Source organism: Pseudopipra pipra, chromosome 11 (assembly GCF_036250125.1).
Source record: "Pseudopipra pipra isolate bDixPip1 chromosome 11, bDixPip1.hap1, whole genome shotgun sequence".
Classification (NCBI taxonomy): Eukaryota; Metazoa; Chordata; class Aves; order Passeriformes; family Pipridae; genus Pseudopipra; species Pseudopipra pipra.
This window is the reverse complement of record NC_087559.1, coordinates 17,146,022-17,167,072: the sequence shown is the minus strand read 5'-3', so window position 1 is coordinate 17,167,072 and position 21,051 is coordinate 17,146,022. Positions and strand designations below refer to the sequence as shown.

Genomic DNA, 21,051 nt, shown 5'->3' with positions numbered 1-21,051 from the left:
TTAATGGCCAGTACAAACCCCCTGTCAGTAATTGTGGTGTTCTGTGCTAATTCAGCTTACTCTTCAAGAAAAAATAATAATTATCTTCACATGGCCAAGGCATTAAAAGTCATTTATCCTACTGCAAATAATGTTCTCCTAGAAGTAGAGGGATAACCTATAGGACAAATTCTATACCCTCCTCTCTCCTACCAGGTAAGATTACAAAAAATGCCTACCCTCTGATAATTTTTTAGTTGCTGTACCAGCCTCTGGAGTGCAAGTTAAAATAGATTTCAGCCTCCAGTGACTTATGTCTGCCAATTAACCTGAGCCAAAGTTATCCCAAAATCAACAAACCGTAAAGATTGCTAAAGCCAGTGCTGTACCAGGTACCAAGGTAAGCTGCACTTTGCACTTCCTGAACACAAAAAGGAGGATATTCTCCCAAGTTTGACATGTAGGCCTGAAAACATTTGCTTGGACCGTGTTTTATTGTGTTCAGATTCTACTTGTCCAAATACCAACTAGATAACAGAACGTATTCCTCCTTTAAAGAAGAATTTTCCCCTGAGCCAGCCATCACCTTTTGAGGTCGGCTGGTTCCACAGCAGATTTACCACTTGGAATGTTTGCCATCCCCCAGCTGGGGACAGCAATGGGATGTACAAATAGCAACTATGGAATATCAAAAGGGAAAGGCATTCAGGCATTAAGGGGAAAGAATTTTAAGCGCTGGAGAAGGAGGAAAAAAAGGACAGAAGGAAAACAGGACAAAAAAATAAAACTGAAAAAGATAACATGAAAGAGAAATACATGAAGTTTTTAGAGGAGTGGTAAGATTAACACAAAGAGTAATGTTCAGTGAGCAAAAACTTTCGTTAGAGATAAAAATTAATATAAAAATAAATACAAAAATATGAAACCAAGTGATTTTAAAAAACGGACTGAGAATTTAATTTCCATCTCTCTTTTTAAATATTTTACATGTATATTAAAAAGAATTATAAAAGTAAACCTTTATGCTTTTACATAATGAGCTTATAACTACAGCTGTGGTACTATATCCTCTTAGAGAGATTTTAACATGACTGTGGGATTAACAAAGAGGAAAATCTCAATTGTGAGAAAGAAGTATTTTTCAGCCATAAATCTTTAACAACAATAAGGCAAGCAGAGAAAGACTGGTGAAGTAAATTAATTTTTTTTTCCCCCTTCCCATAAGCATTCTCTCTTGTGGATCCAGCAAAAGTCTCACTGAAAGACCATGTATTTGTTTCAGCCTTTGTTAGGTTTTCAGTCTCTCAAATTTTTTCCAGCTTCTCCCTGTGAAAAGGCTTTCTGGCTGGCTGCTGGCTGCCTCATTTGTGGCAGCTGTAAGCTTTAGCCAGATAGTGTACAAAAGGAATGCTTTTTACTGCTCCTTGAAAAACACAAATACACCTCCCTCCTTATTTCATCTTTGTGATGGTTTTGAGTTGGCCCGGGGCATGTTAGCAGTAATCAACATGAGAGCAGCAGGTAAGAAAATCAGTTCAGTGCTGTTTAAGCATTCATATTCAATTTTAAACTTACTAAGGACAAAACCCATCTCAATTTTAGCCTACAAAGCAAGAAAAGGGGGGTTAGCTACAGGAATGTGCAAAGAGAAGATGCAAGAGATAAACCTGTGAACACTGCCATGAAAGACCAACAGCTATCAAAGCTGCAGAGGGGATAAGCTGGTGCCCTTCAGATAAATCCACGTTCCCTTCTGAATATTTCTGCTGGAGGTTTACAGAGAACACTCCAAGCAGCAGTAACATAAAAGAATGAATGCACAAGACTTAAAACAACCTAAGAGAGTGACAATAGTGATAAAAAATTACAAGCATCTGATTACAGAGCTGAATTCTGTTCTGGGCTCTCCTTCCCCTCTGTGAAGGCAGCAAGGGCTGCCTGGGGGACGTGAAAACAAGGGTTGGGGGGAGCAGATGTGATGGTACAAACCTGCTCAGGCATTTGGGCACACACTGCTGGCACTCTGGGTGCATGAAGGGAATCCATGTCAACAAAACACTTCAGATTAAGAGGAAGAAAAGGGAAGCTCCGTATGCTGTAACTTTTATTTTATCGTTGTACCAGGACTTTGGATCGCTCTAAGTGGCTGTGTGACTTTATTTGTCCAGTATTTTAAAAAGCTTTTTCTCTTCTATTTTTCAGTGAATCAGAAGCTAAAGATGCATTAAAAGGGCACCAAAACAGATATCTGATAACCAGAATGTTCCATTTCTGTAAACATTCAAGATGTCGCAGTTGCAGTTATTAACACCACATCTACAAGGACAATATTAACATGAACTACATAACCCAAACCCACTGGTCTGAGATAAGCTGAGACCAAATGGCAATAAAAGGTCAAAATTATCCAGATTCGACCAACAGAGAGAAGAAAGATGACCATTTTCTTCCCTGTAATTTGACATTTCTGCTGCAGTTTTCATAACTGCTGGCAAAGGAAGAATGGAGGAGCTGACTCTGAGAGACTTTTGTTTGGACTTCAGAGATTTCTAATGTACGAAGAGAAATCCAAGAACCTTTCAGTGAACAGTAAAAGACATTTTTTTCATTTATAGTTTCCCTTGAAGGTCAGTTTTTCTGCTGCTGAATGCACTTCTCAAAGAATAACAAAGTTCTGTAACCCGCCAAATTATCTTATTACTGTGGCCACAGACCACAAAGCAGTGTCAGCTGTATCTCAGCCCATCTGCAAAGCACATCTTGCCAGTAGTTATTCTCACTGACAAAAGATTTAAATATTCCCTGCAGTCTCCAGACAGTTTGTCTGTGGCCTCTTTATTACAACTGTGAGACCACATTTCAGAATAAGAATTTGTTAGTTCAAAGTTCAAAATCACAAATAACTGTAAGACAGATTCCTGCTCAGGAAGTGTTGATTTGAGTTTTTCGGTCACACACTGTTGACTTCAGTTGTTCTCTACCTCCTTTTGTGGGTCACTGTGACTTGTAAGGAACAGGAGATGGAGCACAAGTAACTATTCCCTTCACAAGATGAAACACAGCACATTTCTTTGGGTTTGAGCTTAGCAGATTTTAAATAAATCACATTAATAAAAGAGCAGCTTTGCATGTCACAGACTTGGGCAATCCTCAATAATTTCTGAAGCATTTCACATACCTGAAATATCTGTGGATAATATTCATTAGTTTCTATGAGCTGCTGGAATAATAAAGAAGCAAAAAGAACTTCCTTCTAGGAGTTACTCACGTGTAAACTTTGAGAACAAAATCCTTCTCTTCCTTTATTTCAGAGATTGACTGAAGCACATCCATGATGCTCAACACTGCACAGCCGTAGGGGCGGCGATAGTGTAAATGAGGGGGCCCTTTTTTGGAATCATTGAGCAACATACGACCTGCGGTGAATAGAAATGTAAAACATCAGGGACTGACATGTGGCCATCCTGTCTGTTGTGTTCCATGACCCCTCTGAGCAGGCAAGTTTCAGCTCCAGCCTTCAGTCTGATATTTGTGCACTGGGTCTGGTGGAGGTGGAGCTGGTTTTCCCCTCGGCAGCCTCAAAATGCTTGGCTGTGTGCTGGTACCCAAAGAGGTGTTTTGGTAGCACAGCAGTGATGCTGAGCAGTGCTGTGCTGGTACCCAAAAAGGTGTTGATAACACACCAGAGATGCTGGGCAGTGCTGGCACAGCATCAAGGTGGCCTCTGCAGCATCCCCCCGACACCAGGAGGCTGGGGGTGGGCAGATCTTGGGAGGGGACACAGCCAGGACAGCTGTGACCCAAACTGACCAAAGGGATGCTCCAAACCACATGGCATCTGCTCAACAACAAAAGTAAAGAGAATGGAGGAGGAGAGAGGGACATTTGTGACTCTCAGGTTTTTCTTCTGGAGCGACCTCTACATGCACTGAAGCCCTGCTTCCTAGGAAGTGGCTGGACATGGACTGCTGAGGAGAAGTAGAGAATGAATCTTTTGTTTTCCTTGGCTTCTGCACACGGCCTTTCCTTTTGCTTTATTAAACTGCTCTGACCTTCACATCCATGAGTTTTCCTCCATCTTATCCCCCTCCCCAACCCTGTCCTGCTGTAGGGGAGTGATATTGCACTTGAGTTTGGAGGACATCTGGAGTCCAGCCAGGGTCAACCCACCACAACTTCTCACTCTTAAACTGCCTCAAACCCAGAGCTCCATTTGAACCTCCCTGACCCCTTGGGCTGCTTTAATTAAGGGGCATCACCTCATTTAGCTAAACAGAACAGTCAAGGGCAAAGTGAGCAGCATCATGTCTGGCCATCTTTGATTTGCAGCTCCACGACACGTATTTGCATCCAGATGGGCTGACTACAAATCATCTCTGCACTGAGCCAAGAATACGCCTTGTACTCACCCATCTGATCCACACAGAGATTCACTGTGGTCCCTCCATTATAGTTCAGAATTTACACAAATCCTCACTTTATACATTGTGTATAATATGTATCACATATTATATATTGGTCATCGATCATGTTTGTCTTGCAGCGCAGGGAGGAGAATTCTGAGGTACAAAGCTGCTCAGTGACTCACTTCCTATTATTAAGGCAGTTTTAAAATAGAGTAAAAAATGCCAAGGCCAGAAAAATCACTGTGATAATCTAAGTGAACTTGTAACATTACACACAATAATTTGTCCAGCACTTCCCACATCAAGGTTAATACAGCATATCTTCCTACAAGCTTCATTAATCACCTCAAGTGATAACAGAGTCATTTGTGGCTTCGAAGGCACATTGTCATTCACAGGACAACACACAAAGCTGTGGTTTCACTAAGCTGTTTAGACCTGCTGTACTTCAGAAAAGGTGTCTGTAGCTGCCAATGGGTGTCAGCAGTGACTGGGCTGGCAACAGGGTTAAACACCCCTCCACTGCAAACACTCCCTGGCCATTCCTCAGTTAACTGAAAACCTGAAAAACATGATGACAATGCACTACTCACTTGTTTACAATAATATAACTGCAGAAACTGTCTGCTATTCCCACTTTATGTTGTTAACATTTTAGGTCTAATATTTAAAACTATTTAATATTTAACATAGGTAAAACAAGTACTTGCTAATTTCTCAGGGGAAGTACAGACATTAATAAATTAGATCCATTAAAACCTGTTACTAACTAATTATATCCTTTTTAATTTCAACTTTTTTCTCTCCCACACCTTCCATCTCTAAGAGATTCCAACAATTCAATTCACATACCAGAAATCAAACAGTCACTTTAAACACACTGCTGGGCTAAGAACTTTGAGCACTGCACTATACTCTGTAAGACACATTCTAAATTCAACTTCTGTCACAAATACCTCCCATTCTTGCTACTGCAAGTGTCAAAAAGAATAAATGAAGCCTAGCCTGGCCTGGCTGACTAGTCAGAGAAACCCATTCTCCCTAAACTTGAGTTTAGGCATCTCCCTAAACTTAAGTGTGGGTTCTTGGAAGCACCACAGACTCCTGCAGTAGAAAGCAGACCTTTATATATATTTGTTTAACAGCCTCTGATTTCCTAGATGTGGATGGGCAGGTATGCTGCTGTCCTGTGCTGTAAACTAACTATAAACATCAGTAAAAAGACCTCATTTGAAATTTTTAAATGTTAAACAAAAAGCCTTTTTAGTTTGTCCCTCTCCCCAAATGTGGTGTTCAATCAAGTATTTTGTTTCAGACTAAGAAAAAACCATCACTGTTAAACAGTCACCAGTAGCTTTCTAACACTTAGCTCCATATGGTCTGAATGTTAATCAGTCTATGACTGAGTTTTTGAAGTGGTTAAATCATTACAAAGTCAGCTAATTAAAACACACATTAAAAAATACTCTAAAGGCATTGTTAATTCTATCTATTCCAAGCACTAAATCATACTGTACCTATTCGGATCACATGGGCAACTATGTACAAGTCTCTCTTCATGTCCTTGCTGCTGAGGTCCTGCAAGAGTGGAAAAAATACAGACATTAAGAGGAACATGTTGCACTTCCAACATAAGTGCCTGTAACTACATTACACAGATGAAAACTCTCAAATTCCATGTTACAGAAAAAGAGGTCAAAGCTTCTAAAAGTGAGCTTGAAGAAAAGCCCAAAAACCAGGAAAAGGGGAACCTACAAAAGAGCAAAAGGAAAGCTGGAGTGAATGAGGACAAATAAGTATAATTGACCCCGAGAGACATTTAATAATAAAGAAATAGATTAACAAAACACACATAACACTTTTCAATAATTCATTACTGCAGCATTTTGCATTCACATGTTAGAAGACAACTGCAATTTTCTTGGCATGTTGTAGTTTTCACTGATAACTTTATAAACAAATATGAACATCAGAGACATTTCTCTGCCTTTTTTTTTAAATCACAGGAAAGATCTAAGAAACATTTGTTCCTAAAAACATCAGTATTGTTTAACAAGTTTTCCTTATGCTACTAACCTCCCAGACAAGAAGACTTTGAACAGATACTATGAGAATATTCATCCATGTTTTAGACTGATGAAAAAAGGCTGCCCCTTTCTCCACTCTATTAAGTGCTGTCATCTTACTTTCAGGTACTGCTTATGGAAAAATTAACTGGAACAATTTCAGATAAAATCTTGTAGTTTTGCTTAAATGAACTCCTCAGCTTAGAGGAGTAAAAAGTAATAAGTGGAATTTTTATATAAAGGTGGGGAGGAAATTTAAACTGTAGAGAACTAAGTTCTGCTATTCCTAGACTGAACCAATTTGGAATTAAAATTTGTATTTTGCTGAAAGCTAAAACAAGAACTTTAAGTCACACAGCAAATTTCTTTCCCATGTGACCTGAGAAACCAAATCTCAACAACTGAGATTATGATGGCAATGCAACCCCAGATTACAGTGACGTGTAGCACAATAAAATCTGGGCACAGCAACTGAGAACCAGGCACAAAGAGAATTTATTCTAAGGAGAGGTGTCAATCCCTTTCCAATCGTGTTACATTGCTAAATTACAGCAGGCAAGTAATAAATTCATGGCTGTATCTCCTCCCTGTTTAAAAGCAGCACTGTATTTCCCAGGGCAGCATATGCAGGGAGTTGCAAATACACTGTTTGGGATCCTGCTAAAGAGCAGATCGTGTCTCTCCTGAGCCAAAACATTCCGCTATAAACGTCGTCCTTAGCATTTTCTCTGCAAGTTTTCTTCTGCTGCTGCACCAATAAGGGAACACACTTTCTAGGCTTTCTCCATCACCCAACATACCAGTGTAGCAGCATATGGTAGCCTTTATCTTACATGTCTTGGAGACATGAAGTTCCACACTAAGAGGGGGTTTGACATAGTTTTAATCTCAGCAGTGCCTGACAAGACATTTCAAAGAGCAAAAAAACTTGGAGGTAGTGCTTAATGCTCTAGAGAGCAATAGATTCCTGAAAATATCTGTGCTTTGACAGGGACAATTTTGTTATACTATCTGATTACCAGTTCTAATTAACAGCAATTTAAAGAACTATTTTTTTAAAGGGCAGCTGTCAAAACATCAGAAAATGGCAGGGCATGAACATATTGATGGGTTCACACTTCAGTCGCTTTTCAATTTCACAAAAAAATACACTCTGTCACAGTCAAGAGGCAAGAAATGTGGGCCCAGATGGCCTTGTATTTGAGTTTGTGCAGCAGAGGCTTTTTCCAAGGCAAGAAGTTCTTATCATGACATGGACCAAACAGTCAAAAGCCCCAACCCCTGCGAGGAAGTTTTCAGATAATTCCTCTGCAGAGAATGCATGCACATGACTTAGGACCAGAAGAGGACAAACTACATTTATTGTTTGCTTGTGTGCCATATAAATAAAGACAGAAAGGCGGTTTTAGGACTGCATCCACAGGGTGGGTACTTCCCACATCCTTCTGAGCTGCTGCTTAAATGATACAGGTTCACAAATAAAATAGTAACATTATAATTCTAACTGAATGGCTTTTTAGAAAATCAGTCCTAAATTTTCCCTCCAGTATAGGGTATGGAAAACAGTTACTCTCTAATAATGATGAGTTCTTTACAGTGCTGGTTTCTAGAAATGTCTAGTTTTATGTTAAAAAACCCAAACACCATCACAACCACCTCCAGACCACTGGAATCAAGGATACCTGTCTGCCACTAATTAGTTATTTAATTCAGTTGCCAACCTCATAGGATAGGGAAAATAAGGTATTTAACAAAAATAACAAGCTTATACTGTGCAGTTATGTTTCAATTCAGGTCCAGGAACTTTTCTAAAGTGTGTACAGGCTGAGGTTTGCTTGAGTGAGCTTTGATCTTCAGAGTGAGCAGCTTCTCACCTTCACTATGATATGACAGCAGATGTAAAACCAAAGCCTAAAACCAAAAGCCTGAGTAATTCTGATCTCTCACACAGAGAGACAGCTGAACTCCTGGCAGTAACAGAGCAGGAAAAGACAGGGATCCCTTGAACTGTCTAAGATTGGGCTTCTTGCCTCTGGGAAAGATGAGTTTTTGAAAGATATTGCGGTGAGGAAGGGCAAGGAAATAAATAAATAGAGTCAAGATGAACACAAGCTTGGGAACAAACCTGATAATCACAGAATTATCTTATCTTGGAAGCATTTCCTAATTAAGAAGTTACGGTAAGATAGAACCATTGGGGATAAAATGGTTATTCAAAAAGCAATTATTTGTTTCTCTTTTCCTACAGACTTTGAAAAGTCCTTTGAATACACTGATGAAAAACACTGTATCAAAAGCGTGCCATTTTTTGCACAGATAATTTTTCTAATTATAATTCCTGTTGTGTAGAGTATATGTTCTAGCAGAGTGAGAGAGTCTAAGCACCTACACCAGACAGAGGGATGGAGTCTGAGCACCTCAGAGAACTGATACTGCAGCAGCTTTGGTATTTTTGTACAGTAACACCAAAAGGCTACCTGGGAGTGATCTCTGGTCAGGAGAGGTGCTGCAGAGTGGCACTGTCTGCAATACTCCAGACTGGCCTTTTTTAGACTCTGTCATAATATGCAGCAGGGCTCTCCTGGAACTATGTTATGTCCCTGGCTGCAATATATCATCATTTTTTAAAGAGTGTAAAGGCTGGTTTGAAGGTCACCAGAGCAAAACTGTTCCACGCTCTTCACCACAGAGGGAAGCAGGACAGTTGTTCCAGAAAGCTGACCCAAAGTCTTGTGGCATTGCTGTAGATGGGGAAGTTTGCTGGTGAAAATCTTTTCCAGAATGATGAACCTCAGAGGCCTGAAAGTGTCAAACTCGATACAAAGCATCCTATCCTGCCTTTTGGGAATACTCCTTAGGGATATTCCATAAAGACCAGACACCAGAGCTGGAGCTTGCTCCCTGGGTACTTTCTCTTAGCAGGGAAAGACTCTTGGTGTTGAGTTACCAACCATGGAGACACTAAGAGCCTGTTACCTCTGCTGCTGTTTAACCAGCTGTAGCACTTCCTAAACCCCAACTGCTACTGCTGTCAGAATCCATGTCAGAGCTATTTTTGGACTGACCCACACCTCTTACATCCAGATGGAGGCAGAACTGAGCATCCTTATATCTGGCTGGATATACTCTGTTCCTTAAGAGGAGAAATTTCACTATCTCCTTAAAGGAAAAAAAAGGAACCGTACTGGGAACCTGTTTCAGTGTTCAGCCCTGCCTGACCTTAGAGGGTTCCACTGCCAGAACCAAAGCTTAGACCAAAGCTCTCCACAGTATTTTAAATTCACTGAAGGTAAAAATACTTCTGCCACAGAGCTTCCAGCGTGTGCACGAGCTACAGGTGAGACACGATGGAAGGTGTTTCTCACACTTGGGATCTGATATTCCTCACAGTTATTCTGTCATGGGCTGTTAAGTTTCAACGTCTCTAGATTTTCATATCTGAGAAAAAGTGGCAGATAAAAACATGGTCTGACATATGATTCAGAGGGAATTCTGAGGGAATTTTAAACATAACTTAGTATCACTGCAGAAAGGGATTTCTGACAAGGGCATGTGGGGACAGGACACAGGGTAATGGCTTCACAACGACAGAGGGCAGGGCTAGATTAGACATCAGGAAAAAATTCGTCACTGAGGGATGAGGCCCTGGCACAAGAGAAGCTTGTCCAGAGAAGCTGTGGATGCCCCATCTCTGAAGGTGTTCAAGGTCAGGCTGGATGGAGCTTTGAGCAACATAGTCTGCTGGAAGGTGTCCCTGCCCATGGCAGAGGATTGGAACTGGTCCCTTCCAACCTGAACCGTTCTGTGATGCCATGATTCCATTTCAGTATAACCAGTACAAAAGAAGAAGGCAGTTAGGTGAGGGGTGAGTCTGAAGAATCAAAAGGGAAAAAATCTGAGCTGACTATTTCATTCCCAAATGAGGAATCATCTGCTAGGAGCCAGACAGGTGTTACTCCTTCAGTCTTTCTGGCATAGAAAGTCAAAGACTGCTGGTGCACTTGGTGGTATCTGCTGTGCCTCAGGATGGGGTAGTTGTTTGCACAGACCTGCTGTGGGAACTCTGGATGTCACAATGTTCCCTTTATTCCAACCAATCCCTCATAGCTCAACTTGGCTGTTGTTTCTGCAGCACATCCTGTTCCCTCTGTCCCATCCACACCCTCTGCTCCCACCCTGGGAGGGTCCTGCACCATCCACCTGGGGCTGCTACACGGACACTGCAGTGGGCTGTGACAAAAGTCTGCCTGCAGAATTTTCAGGTTTTCTCTGTGTGCTGTTGGAGTTGTTTGCCTGCCTTTGACTCTGAAAAAAGTGCTCTGTTTTTTGTTCAGGCCATCACAGCATCTTCCTGTGCCCTGATATCTAAGAGTACAGCACATGCAATGAAAATATTAAAAATTTCACACTATGAGCAGGAAAAGATGCACTTCAAAGGAAGTACTTTGGATTATTTACTTAGTCATAAAAATAATTTAGAAGTACATTCATTTTCTATGTTAACATTTAGTCACAACCATAACAAAACTTAGAAACAGCTTCTGTTCTGCTCAATATATTGGAAGGGAAGAATTGTTTTTCCCCCCTGAGGGTGAGTGATCTCCAACTACACTCCTGGAAGGGCAGAAGGAAGGGAATAGACACGTACTGTGAACAGAGCACACATTCGATCGATCTTCTCCGGGTTCCTGGGGCCTCCATTCTTGTTTAACCTCACCATAAACCTCTCACTGAAAAACAAATAACATTAAAAAATATAAGTGTTTCAGGTACACATTTCAACAGAAAAATGCAGGTAGGTATGGGTTTTATTAAAAACAAGCTGCAGTGGTTATTATAATTCCAGCGTATATGAAACAGTACTCACTGATCTCCCTCAAGTTACATGGAGTAGCACAGAAGACTTTTAATAGTAAGTACTCTGCTTGTGAAAACATTGTGTTGATGCATATTCATGATGCAATAACATTATTTTAATGTGAATATAAGAAGCACAGAATCTGAGCACATTACAACTCCTCCAGGCAAAGGCTAAGGCAAACTTGCTGAGGGCCTTTGGTAAAAGTGAGTTCATTAAAATCCACTCAAAACTAAAAGTAACAAGAATACCAATTAAGCAATCTCCTCTAACACACAGTATTTATAGAGGCAATATCCTAATTCAAATACATTAGGATTCAATTGATACAACTCTTATCAGTCAAATTAATCAGCCCTTCTATGAATAAAACCAGCATGTATAGCCAGACTGCAAAATGAACACTCCTTACTATGGATGGTAAGACATGAACATTCATATTATTTCTAAAGACAGAGAATTTATGTGTAAAAAAGAGTTTGATGAGTAATTTTTTCACAAGTGTGCAAGACCACACCAAGTATTTTCTTCCTAGATTTTCTAGACCAGAATTTTCATCCTAGATTTTCACAGAAATAAAACGACAGCACATCATTAGATCTTCCAGCTACAGTTCCATTATCTCACAGGTCCTTTCAATTCTATCCAGTATGACTGTATCAACTCCATCAACCTTTATCTGACACATTTTCCAGTTCTGTTGGCCTGAAAAATATGAAAACACAGTGTAGACACTTTGGTAGTTTGCTCCCAAAGGCCACTCATCCCTACTGTTAATCCACATGGATTAATCACTGCCTGATTTCAGTGTGCAGCCAGTGCTTTTTATTACTGTTTCTTCTGTATTTTAAAGAGCCCTTTAGAAAAGCTCATTTCTTACAGGGTGGCAGTGACAGCCTCCCAAACAAGTAAGCAACTTAACACTGTTAAGAAATTCAAGAAAAAGTGCTGGAATTGTTTTATAGAACTTATCCATGGTGCAATTTTTCAACAGCATTTCATGAACAGTTCTAAAAATGTAGGATTGTAACAGTCTGGTACTGGCACCACCCACACCACAAATACCAACACACACATCTGTGTATTCCACACACATGAAGCCAAGTCCCCACTCATCCTGACTGGAATGTATCAGACATCACAAATTGGCCTCTTTACTCCAGCTCATGCAACCTGTCCATTGTAAAGGCTGACACATTTTCAGAACTGTTGCTTTTGTTGGAATGCCTCTGCAAGCACGACTCACACACCTCGTTATTACTGTGTGAGTTTATCATGCTCAGCAACCCAGATCATCCTCTCTGGCTCTTTTGCTCTCCCTGTTCTTCACTATAACCCCAATCTCCATGTATCCCCCAACCCCATTCACTTATAATTTTAACTAATTTGCCACCAATTCTTATAACCTCAGAGATTGCTGAAATGATACAAAGAAATCCAACAGAAACAGATATTTGATGATTCTCTACTTACAACTGCTTTAAGATGTCAATTAGTAAGTTAAGAATGTTTTAGCAAATGCTTTAATGACGTGGTATAATCAAATCTTTTAGTAAGAATTCTGTGATGTGTTAAGTGGAGAGCAGGGCAATATTACAACTTCAGTACATTACAACAACAGGTTTACTTCTTCATAGTTACCTCTATCTACCTAAGACATAATTCAGTAACAATATTACATATTCTATTTAAATTTCCAGTAAGATATATTTTTGAACTTTCAACACAGGTTTTTCTTTAATTATTTCAGCACTAATAAGCATTTCATTTTCCTACAGAAGCTGAATACCACAAAAGATTTGTCTGCCACAAAAGGCTGTGCAGGCTGTCCCTCAGACAATGGCAGAGAAAGGAGTGCCAAGTCTTTGAGATGAGGTGTCTATATATATATTTCATTCATTACCAAACGTTGTATTGCTTAGTCTGCTTTCAAAACATCCAAAGAGGGATATTCTGGAGGCTCGCTTGCAGGGTTGTATTCCATTAATAAGTGGAAATATTTTCAAGTTTGCATTCATCTTTTCCTTGTTAGAGCCATAGAAAAAAATCTGGTTCCTGTCCCCATAATCCAGTGCTTTTCAAGAAATGAAGCAGGTCAGTCCTACCTGCCTGTTGATCAACTGTTCCCTTATTCCAGCACTACTTCAGTAACAACCTTCGAATTCCTTCCTTTAATTTCCAGTCCTTCCTTGAGTCCTCTTGAGCTTGTACCACTAAATAATTAAGGGGGCTTTGAGTTATCCACAGCATCTGAGACCAGGGGAACAGGGAGTGTCATTTGTCCAAGCCACCTCCAGTTCTCCTGCCTTTCCTGGCAGGTCACTTCTCCCAGACTTGCAGTTTTGTCCCCCATCTCTGGCATTTCTCTCATCTTTGGTACCACTGACCAAGGACAGTTTACAGAAACTACCCTGACTATTCCACTAGGATCTCACTGGTGCTGCTGATGTTTGTATCCCTGGAATGGGACTGCAGTGTTTTAACACTGGTGCCCCATATTATGAACTAGTTATAGTGAGTCACCTGCTTCCCGTTTTACAACTGCAAATTCATTTCTGTGTCAAAGCAAATCTGGAAGAATAACCCTGTTTCCAATGACCTGAAGATCCACTGCCTTCATCTGTCACTACAGCTCTATTTTTAGACAAAAATACACACATTTAGGGTCAAGAAACTTAATGGGAATTCAGTAATTTAATTTCTTATTTTGGGAGCTCTGTCCTTTGAAAGAGTTCAATCTTCAGTGTGCCTTTTCCTCAAGCTTATCTTCTGCACAAGGACAAGAGCATGCATAAAATCTAGATTAAATTAAAGTCCAGTTTAGTGAGACCAAAATATCAAATGGGAATAAACTTCATATGGAAATTAATTAATAAACCCCAGTAGTTACAAATGCCAAATGAGTGGTGGAATTTAAGTATGGGGAGGTTCCAAGACAAAATCTGACTGCCTGATCCTACTACTATCAAAAAACCCCAAAATCAAAACCAACCAACCAACCAAAAAAACAAATCCAAAAAGCCAACAACCCAATAAATATTAATTTTCAGCTATTCTGGAAATACACTGAAATCATTTATCTTGCATAAAATCAGAGATAAATGCATCACAGCAGAGAAAAGAATTAACATTTTACCTTGCTGGGTTCAGACTGAAGATGTGCCACAGTAGTAGCAGCATCTTAAACAAAAGCTCATTTATTCCTTTGCTCCTATGTGCTGTAAGCAACCTTCAATTACTCTAATTGCACCATCTCCTCCTGTGCTAACTCACATCACAGTGAAACCACCTCTTGTGCAGCAGTCAGGCCGGGTTTACAATCACTCTCATGATTAGTAATTGCTGGAGCTGCTCAAACCTAGGAACCATTGCTCTGACGAGCAAAGTCAAACAGCTTCTTGTTCATTCACTTGAAAAGGAGGAAGAATGAAAGGAGTGTAGTGTCTCACTTCTTGGCTGCCCTGAACTGACTGAAAAGCAGGACCATCCTGAACTGGCATCTGTCTCTGCAAAAAGGAAGGAAGCCATCAATGGTTTGGGACATTACGTTTTCAGCATGAAAGAGGAGGCAAACAGGGACAAAATTTACTGTTGGGTGAGCAGCAGTGGCATTTTGCCCATGGGGAGTTTGTGTTGTTGGGATTTTTTGCATAACATGCAAAGATGACAACTGAAGGACAGAGCTGGCAAAGAGCTCGGGATGGATTGGTGAGGCCTTGCATTAACTCAGGGACAGGTTTAATTACTGGGGGGTGTTGAAAGGCAAAAATCCTGACTGAGCATCAATTTATGAACGTAGGCACAGCATTAATAGATGGATAATGCCCCAAAGCAGTGCTAGTCTGGAGAGAGTCTGCAGATCAATTTGCTGTTTGAATTGGAAACTGGTGATAAAGAACAGATTAAAAAAAATTAATTCTTTAACAAAGTCCAGGAGATTGGTTTTCAGAAGCAGGAACAGCAACACATTAGGGCTTCAATCTCCTTAAGCAGAAGGAGATATCTTGTACCCTCCCCTTGCCTTAAATTATGGTTCAGCAGACATTTCTCCCAGAAATAAATACCTCCTTCACTCTCTCTATTCCAATATGCCACTGAAAGGGAAATGGTACAAATATGTTCCCTCGTTTTTCTTCTTTTCCTCAGTGCTTCCTATTTCCAAAGAAAACTGGGAGAACATTGAAAAAAATCCAACATTATTACAAATACCTCAGTCCATTCTCAGAAGCTGTATTTAATTGGGTTTTCAGAACCCAACATTTGGCCAATCCCTTCTAAGAATAAAGGTTATTTTAAAATACATATTGGTCCCATGACACATGTACAAGTGCACAGGGAAAAGGGTCATATGGTAGAGGAGAAGATCACATAACTTGTATTTTAGACTTTGATCTTCTTTCAGTGTCTTCCAGGTAAAAAACTACCTGCACACAAAATAAAAATCTGAACATGCTGTCAGAGAAGCTGGCAGGAATAAGCTACAAAGACCTGCAGAGCCAGCACAGTTCACCTCCTTTCAGTCCTATCAGTTAAGAAATGGTGATAAGCATGATACTATTTAATTTCTCCTCTCCTCCCACTGCAAAAAAACCCAAACGAACCTCTAGTCTCTTCTTTTAATGAATGCTAATATGCCTGATAATAATTCTAGAATAAAATGTGAGTTGGCATTTGAGTATCATAAACATTTTAAGATGTTACTGTAAAAGCACCATTTTTCGTCCCGGATTAATCTCGAGAATAAACTCTACAAGCCCAGGCCATTCAGGATGGAGCCTGGGATGAGCTCATCACTCTCTATGGCAATAGAAACCTTGCCAACATTTGCCTTCAGAATATCCCAGTCGTGCTGTGCACACCACGTTTTGGGCAGTTCACTTCATCAGAGCCATGAAATCCTGCATTCCTCCTACCACTGTGTGGTACAAGCTCTACAAGGACAGTACATTGAGCAGGTGAATGGAATTACATTAGGAATATGACCAAAGTATTTTCTTAAAGCTGCAAAAGGGAGCTTGTTTCAAAATATTTGTAAGTTAGGAGAGAAACATCAGGGAAGAGATCCCTGGGGTTTGGTGGGAGGGAAAGAGAAAACTGAACTACTGTGTCTAAATCTTCCAGTGTGGCCCAGCTAATATTTGCATGGATTAATTTGAGAAGCTGTTCCTGCATCAGAGAGGAGGTACCCTGACCCAGCACAGCACAAGTTTTCAAGCCCCAGGACAGCAGCATTAGCCAGTTTTCCAGGAAGCAATTACTGTTCTCCAACAGCCTGTGTGGAGCCAGAGAGAAAACCCGGCTGTGCTGCCATAGCTCTGCAGTCAAGGTGCATCCTGCAGTACAGGTAACACTAACAATAATGAGGCTTCTTATATTTGCTTGTACAACTTTACACAAGAAAAAAAAATTATTTTCATTTCATTTGTCACAATCTCTCTCATGTTTGTCAACTGCAAGAACATCACTATGCTCAGCAATGGCAATGGTCACTCCAGGACAGCATCGTAGCCTGATGCTTTGGAGAGCACCTGCAGAAACTTTCTAAACAGGACACAAGGTTCACATCAGGCCTTCTGAACTTTTATTTCATGAACATGGTCTCATGGTCAGGAAGAAAGCCTGCATGTATATCAATGTTTCAGTCATCTCCCACTCTCATAAAGACCAGGTTGATTTTCCTCTGTAAAAAGCTTTTCAAGTTTATCATGATCATCTTTCAGAGTTGCTAATTTCTGCTCATCCTCTTGGAAAAAATCTAGGTCCTTACAGCTGCTGTAAAAATGACCTAATAATAAAATCTCCCAGAGCTCCACAGAATGAGTCTTCATTCTCAGTGTGAGTGTGAGAGCAAGCCAAAGCATATGTACAGAATGATGCTGTGTCTGTGAAGAACTCCATTCCCATTGACAGTGTAAACCAACAGTGTGTTCTGGATCCCAGGGCACAGCAGTGTTTGAGCAATCCATCATCCACAGCGGTCACTGCTGAGCCCTGGAGACAGAGGGATCACCTCTGCTGAACTTTCAGTTTGCTCAGTGTCTCAACAATGACTCATGGACTGTTTAAAAATCTTCCTTTTCAGGCAAGTGCTCATGGAGTGTGTTTGTTTTTCCCCCTCTTTTCTTTTTGTGGGGGGAGGGAGGGGAGTTCTTTCCTGAGCTGCCTTATCCAGCAGATCTGCAGTAACCCCAGATTCACAAACAAGTGAAGCAAAGTACACTGCTTTGGTTTATGGAGTGTATTTTATAAAGACATCTTAGAGAAAAGAACACAAAATCTGTGAGGGAAATGAACCTGGCCCTGAAAAAACGGCTCCAAGCAACACAGTTTGCTTCCCAGCAAATTCAGGCTTAATGCTCATGAATTATTAAATTACCACATTGGCTGGAAGCCCCGGGGGAGGATTACAGAGCTTACAGTAAGACTGTTACTGCAAACACTGGGTTTCCATAGAAACAGAAAATAGTGAAAATAACTACCTGTCATTTCTCTCTACCACATTTAAGGGAAAGCCACCACAATGTTAAAGCATTATTGGGGCTTGCAGGAGAAAGGTAGCCAAGAACCAATTACATTCTCCTTGGGTTCTCATGACTCTGACACACTTGAACATTTGACACTGTCATTAGGGTTTTTCTGTTATTCCCATCATGAAAGGTGCATATTTGTGTTCTTGAGTGGAATCCTCTCAATTAGCTAGAAAAGGTTTCTATTTTCAGGAAAAAAAGAGAGACTTCAGTCATCTGCTGAGATTCCTCAGTGCCTGCCAATGCCCGTGACTTTAACTAATGAAAAGCAGGGCAGACTGACCTGCCAGGTGGCAGGAGAGAAAAGCTTTGTAGAGAAGACTTCTAATGTTGGATTACAGGTATTTTGTAGAATAAGTATTTTATCACCATCTCCAACCTGGGAGGATCTAATGGTTCTGAGGGCTAATACAGCAGCTGTTGTATTTAATTCTTGCTCCACAACCCACATATCCCTGTCACTTGGCTTTGCACATGACAACTTCTCTCAGAGACACAGAACTGGGTTTAACAGGGAATTTTGCCACAGAAAGAGCTCAAGTATAATGAATAGTGTTCCTTACACTGGGCCTTCCTACAGACAGAAAATTACCTGTAACTGCTTTTTCTGAGCTGTGGAGTTCACTGAAACATTTTGACAACGTGTATTTGTCCCCTGCCATTCCAGACAAAAATCTCTTCCAGCTGTACCTGTTCATGACACATGGTCATCCTTTCTGGGCAGGAAAAGGGAAGAAGTAGTTCAACTGCCTGCAACTAATTGATTTCTTCCTGTTAACAACCAAAAAAATCAACACACCTCTGTAGAAAATTCTGTATCCCTGCCTATTGATCCCTCTGTTGGGGGAAGGAGGGTGATGGTGGTGAGAGATACAAGATGGATTTTTTTGCAAAAGCTCCTTTTTTATAATAGCTTCATGTTAGTAATTTCATAGGAAAAGAAAAAATAGTAATTTTTTAGGAAAGAATTAACATCTCTAATAAAACCACTTACATCTCTTACAGGAGTTTTCATATACAAACCCAGACAGTAACCATTTCTCTTCCATATCCTACTAACAGGACAGGGGATAAATAGGCAAACCAAGCAAATGCAGATTTCAGAGAGATGTAGGGAATGAAAGTCAGCTGAAGCACCTGGCAGAGAAAATGACACATTACTCCCCCTGCACCCTATTCTAAAAATCTACACACAAAAGACCCCCTATAAAATACTCCATAGGTTTTAAGTCTTCAGTGATGATCAAACTTGCATTTTCTAGAAGTTACACACTCTATCAGAAAGACTCTTTGTCCCCAGCTGTGTGTGTGCAGCAAACTTCAGAGCCCCACATATTTCCCATGTTATCTGGAGTGACCAGAACAAGGCACTGCTGTGATAACAATATTCCTTAGTGCTTGCTTAGTTTTTGAGGAAGTTCATCTTGATCAGGATGAAAAACTGATGCTACTATTGTTACCACTGCTATGAATTATCTATTGCACAAAACTCAGAAATATACTTTCCCTGAAATCCTAAGAACACATTAAACTAAAGCACAGGAGGAACTGATGGAGGATTAGCTATTCCAACAGATCAGATTGCTAGAAGAGGTAAAACTTGAAAGATTTTTTTTCGTGACTAAGCAGAAGAAAAAACTCATTAGTTGGTAAGCCTAATCCTTAGGAAAATTCTCTGAATATTAAAGAAATAATTATGAGTGATACAAAGTTATTTTTTCCCAGCAGACAAATCATTATACTGACAGTGAATGAGATAACTTTTTTAATTTAAAATAGCTATGCTATTAAAAACATAACAAAAGGAAAATTTAGCACATAATTGCACAATAAAAGTAAAATATAATTTTCTGCTTCCTTACATAGCAACTGGCAGTAGTGGAGCATGATAATATTTTAAAGCAATTAACTGGGGATAAATACCCACACACTGTCACAGCACTCCCAGAGCCATTACCTGAGAGAGAAACAATATAGAAAAAAGGATCTTCAGGTCAGTTCCATACCCTGGGAGAGAATGCAGTCAGGCTCCTCTGACACGGTTTTTAATGTGGCTCTTTCCACATTAACTAACAATTCCTTTTGCAGCTATTCAACTTCAACCAGACTCATCTACCCAGTGGCCCCATCTTCCCTTCTTCTGACCTTATTAATGCTGATATTCCCGTTTATTCTCCACCTGTCCCCTCTCTTCATTCTCAGTTGCTACATCTCCCTCTACCCAAGCAGCATCTGGTGTCTACAATGTGTGCAAGTTCTACAGCTCTGGGTTGGGGCAGGTAGGGTTGCTCTGTGCAGGTCTTCTCCCATTAAGGATCCTGATCCTGCACATCAGAGCTTTGAGGTGAACTCAAACCCCTTCTAAGACAGGACTTGTGGACAATTTGCCATCGCCTTTCCTGAAGTTTGCTCAGTGTTTGAAATGTGGTGGTAATTGTCTACATCAGGAACTGTTACAAGAAAATTATTGAAGATGATGTGTAAGCATGATGAGCACACTGAGCCAGCAGTGTGCCCAGGTGGCCAAGAAGGCCAATGGATCCTGGCCTGGCTCAGGAACAGTGTGGCCAACAGGTCCAGGGAAGGGATTCTGCCCCTGGACTCAGCGCTGGTGAGGCCACCCCTGGAGTGCTGTGTCCAGTTCTGGGCCCTCAGCTCAGGAAGGACATGGAGGGGCTGGAGCAGGGCCAGAGAAGAGCAACAAGGCTGGGGAAGGGACTGGAGCACAAGAGCTGTAAGGAGAGGCTGAGGGAACTGGGGTTGTTCAGCCTGGAGAAGAGGAGGCTCAGGGGAGACCTCATCACTCTCCACAACTTCCTGACAGGAGGTTGTAGCCAGGTGGGGTTGGTCTCTTCTCCCTGGCAACTTTCAGTAAGACAAGAGGGCTCGGTCTTAAACTGTGCCAGGGGAGGTTTAGGTTGGATATTAGGAAGAAATTTTTTACAGAGAGGGTGATCAGGCATTGGAATGGGCTGCCCAGGGAGGTGGTGGAGTCACCGTCCCTGGAGGTTTTTAAGATGAGACTGGATGTGGCATCAGTGCCATGGGCTGGGAACCACGGTGGGGTTGGATCAAGGGTTGGACTTGATGATCTCGCAGGTCTTTTCCAACCTGGTTGATCCTATGATTCAGTGATGTAATTTTAGCTACACTTTTCCTGATAACATTTTTGAGCAGCTGATACACATTTCTATTGACAGTTTAAAAGTGAAGAA

General features: G+C 40.8%; 1 protein-coding gene across 9 annotated transcripts in view; it reads right to left on the bottom strand.

The window, feature by feature from the left end:
- DOCK3 (dedicator of cytokinesis 3) overlaps positions 1 to 21,051 on the bottom strand; it is a 189,303-nt gene that overhangs the window by 82,473 nt on the left and 85,779 nt on the right. For all 9 annotated transcript variants that reach the window (XM_064667892.1, XM_064667899.1, XM_064667900.1 and 6 more), the window contains exons 10-12: positions 11,100 to 11,181; positions 5,903 to 5,963; positions 3,248 to 3,395 (exon numbers count right to left, since the gene is read on the bottom strand). In XM_064667892.1, the coding sequence (XP_064523962.1) occupies positions 3,248 to 3,395; positions 5,903 to 5,963; positions 11,100 to 11,181 (291 nt within the window). The remainder of the gene's footprint in view (positions 1 to 3,247; positions 3,396 to 5,902; positions 5,964 to 11,099; positions 11,182 to 21,051) is intronic.